The sequence below is a fragment of the Cyprinodon variegatus genome, unplaced genomic scaffold, assembly GCF_000732505.1.
Source record: "Cyprinodon variegatus isolate N-32 unplaced genomic scaffold, C_variegatus-1.0 Scaffold656, whole genome shotgun sequence".
Lineage (NCBI taxonomy): Eukaryota > Metazoa > Chordata > Actinopteri > Cyprinodontiformes > Cyprinodontidae > Cyprinodon > Cyprinodon variegatus.
The window spans coordinates 435,860-438,102 of NW_015151109.1; the positions used below are offsets into that span (position 1 = coordinate 435,860).

Here is a 2,243-nt window from a genome sequence, read left to right on the forward strand (position 1 = left end):
TGTGTTGTCTTCTCCATTCAGAGGGGCCCCTGCCTGTCTTTGCCTAGGGCCCCATATTTCCTAAATCCGCCCCTGCTTACAGGGTATGAGTTGAGAAGGAAACAGGTTCTGCTCCATCGCTCCATGTATATATCAAGGGAAACATTAAAACGCAGACCCCTCCAAATAGATGTAACAGACTCATGCAGTTTCCAATCAGTTTGTATAATTCTAGTTGCTCTTCCAAGAGGAAAAAAGGATGAAAGAAGGAAGGTTTTCATTTAGAAATAACAGCAGAAATGTAAATGTAAAATGAATGGTAGATAAGTCCTATCATCTGTAGAAGCAGCAATGTGCAGGCAGTGAGTTATCTTACAGGAAGCAGAGTGTGCGTCATCAGCATCAGCTTGTCCTGGTCCTTTCTCTGAGTCCATTGTCCCCCCTGGTTCCGTCTGGTGCGCCGGAGCTTTCTCACATCTCCAGCCTTTCCACTTTCCTCTGGCAGCCGTCCTGCTGCCAGCCTGCAGTGCTGTGCCAGCTCCTGCATCTGGGAGTCCAGCCTGCCCAGCTCCTCTGCCAGCTCCTGCTGCTGAACCCAGAGGAAAACTAGACCTGCAGAGGCTAGAAGCAGCAGCAGCGCTACACACGTACCCACCAGCCAGGTTTTCCACTTGGGAAAAGTTTCTTTCCCGTCTTTCATGTCTGGTGCGCCGTTCCCTCCTTTTCAACTGCTGAGATATCTGAGCTGTGAAACTCAGAAGCACATATCTGAGAGGCAGCCAACATATGAGACGTCAGAGAGCAGCTCAGTCAGGCTACTGGAGAGGAATAAACATGTCAAAATGTGCCTGTGCGACTGTGGAGACACACAAGGTGTTGCGCAACCGGCATCTGGGAAACATTGCCGGATTTAAGTATAATAGAAATATTTCATGAATGACATCCTGCTGACAGACTAGGTCTTCTCATCCTTCTAGTGCTTTTGCTTTCAAAATTATCCCCAGAAAAAAACAATCTAAATGCTTAAGAAGTGGCATAAATAAGTTGGAAACAAGGGACACACTGTTAGAGTCTAAAGCAGCTTTCTGAGAAGTCTTTGTAAATGACAGACTGTGTAGAAGGACGTGTGGGAGTCCAAAAAGCTCTTTTCTTTCCAGTGCATTCTCAAATATTACATAGAGTGCTGCAAAAAGGCTCACGCCTCCATGCAGATGTCAGATCATGCAACGAGCTGCAACACCAGAAAAACATCATCTACTCAAAATAAATACAAAAGGAAATTGCAATTAGGAAAATGTTTCTGAGAAGAAAATATCTAAATCAAACAATCTCATGTTAGATCCCGTACCAACTAAGACAGGCCATGTTTTAGGAGAGATGGTTCAGTTTCTGCTGATTCAAAAATCATAAAAGACTGTTTAGTAAGATTGATAGAAAAATGAACAATGTTTCCCCCGAGCTTCAAAAATCTGAAACAGATGTTAAACATAAATAATCTGCGTCTGAAAGCCTTTTTTAGAGACTCTGCAGTCAGATCCACCATCTACAAAAGATGCTGCAAGAGGGCATCCAGAACTTATCCAGGAGGTAAAGTAAAAACTCAGAGCGGCTTCTAAAGCTTTCTATCCGTCACTTTCCACAGTTGAAGAAAAAGTCCGATCATATTCAGAATTCAACTTTAAATATGAAATGATTCTAAACCGTTCAATAAATGATCAGTGTTTTTAATTCAGAGTAATTTTCATGTGAATGTGCTTTACTGGAGCCATCCATGTTTGTCAAAGAACACTACTGCCACCTACTGGTTTGTGACGTCACGGTGCGGTATCGGCTGTTGATCAAGTCCCAGTGCTGTATCCAGTGATGGGAGAAACGGCGTTGAAAGTAATGGCGTTACTAACGCCGCTACCTTTTTTAGTAACGAGTAATCAAAATTATTACTCTTACTGTAACTATAACGCAGTTACAAATGCCGACATCCCGTTACTGCACGTTGCTCAGGTCGCACAATTAACCTTTTTTCATGATAGGACTCGTGAGGATGGAGAGTGAGGAGGACTCCTGCAGCAAAACAACGTTTTCCAGATGGAAATACCGGTGTTACGTCGAGCTGCGTTTCCCCATCAGATACGGTTTCCCCTGCATCTCCACACAGAGAAGGCGGCATGATTCACCGTGCTCGCGACAGGAAACACACATGCTAGCTAAAGGCGCGTAACAGCCGCCCTGTGCTCGCGCCACAGGGGAACTACGGAGAGCGTGAA

At 44.5% G+C, this 2,243-nt stretch overlaps 1 protein-coding gene across 1 annotated transcript in view; it reads right to left on the reverse strand.

Moving 5' to 3' along the window:
- Positions 1–1,019, reverse strand: part of LOC107096880 (gliomedin-like) — a 4,413-nt gene extending 3,394 nt beyond the window's left edge. The window contains exon 1 of the mRNA XM_015393766.1: positions 356–1,019. Coding sequence (XP_015249252.1) covers positions 356–679 — 324 coding nt within the window. The 5' untranslated portion in view covers positions 680–1,019. The remainder of the gene's footprint in view (positions 1–355) is intronic.
- Positions 1,020–2,243: the final 1,224 nt, after the last annotated feature.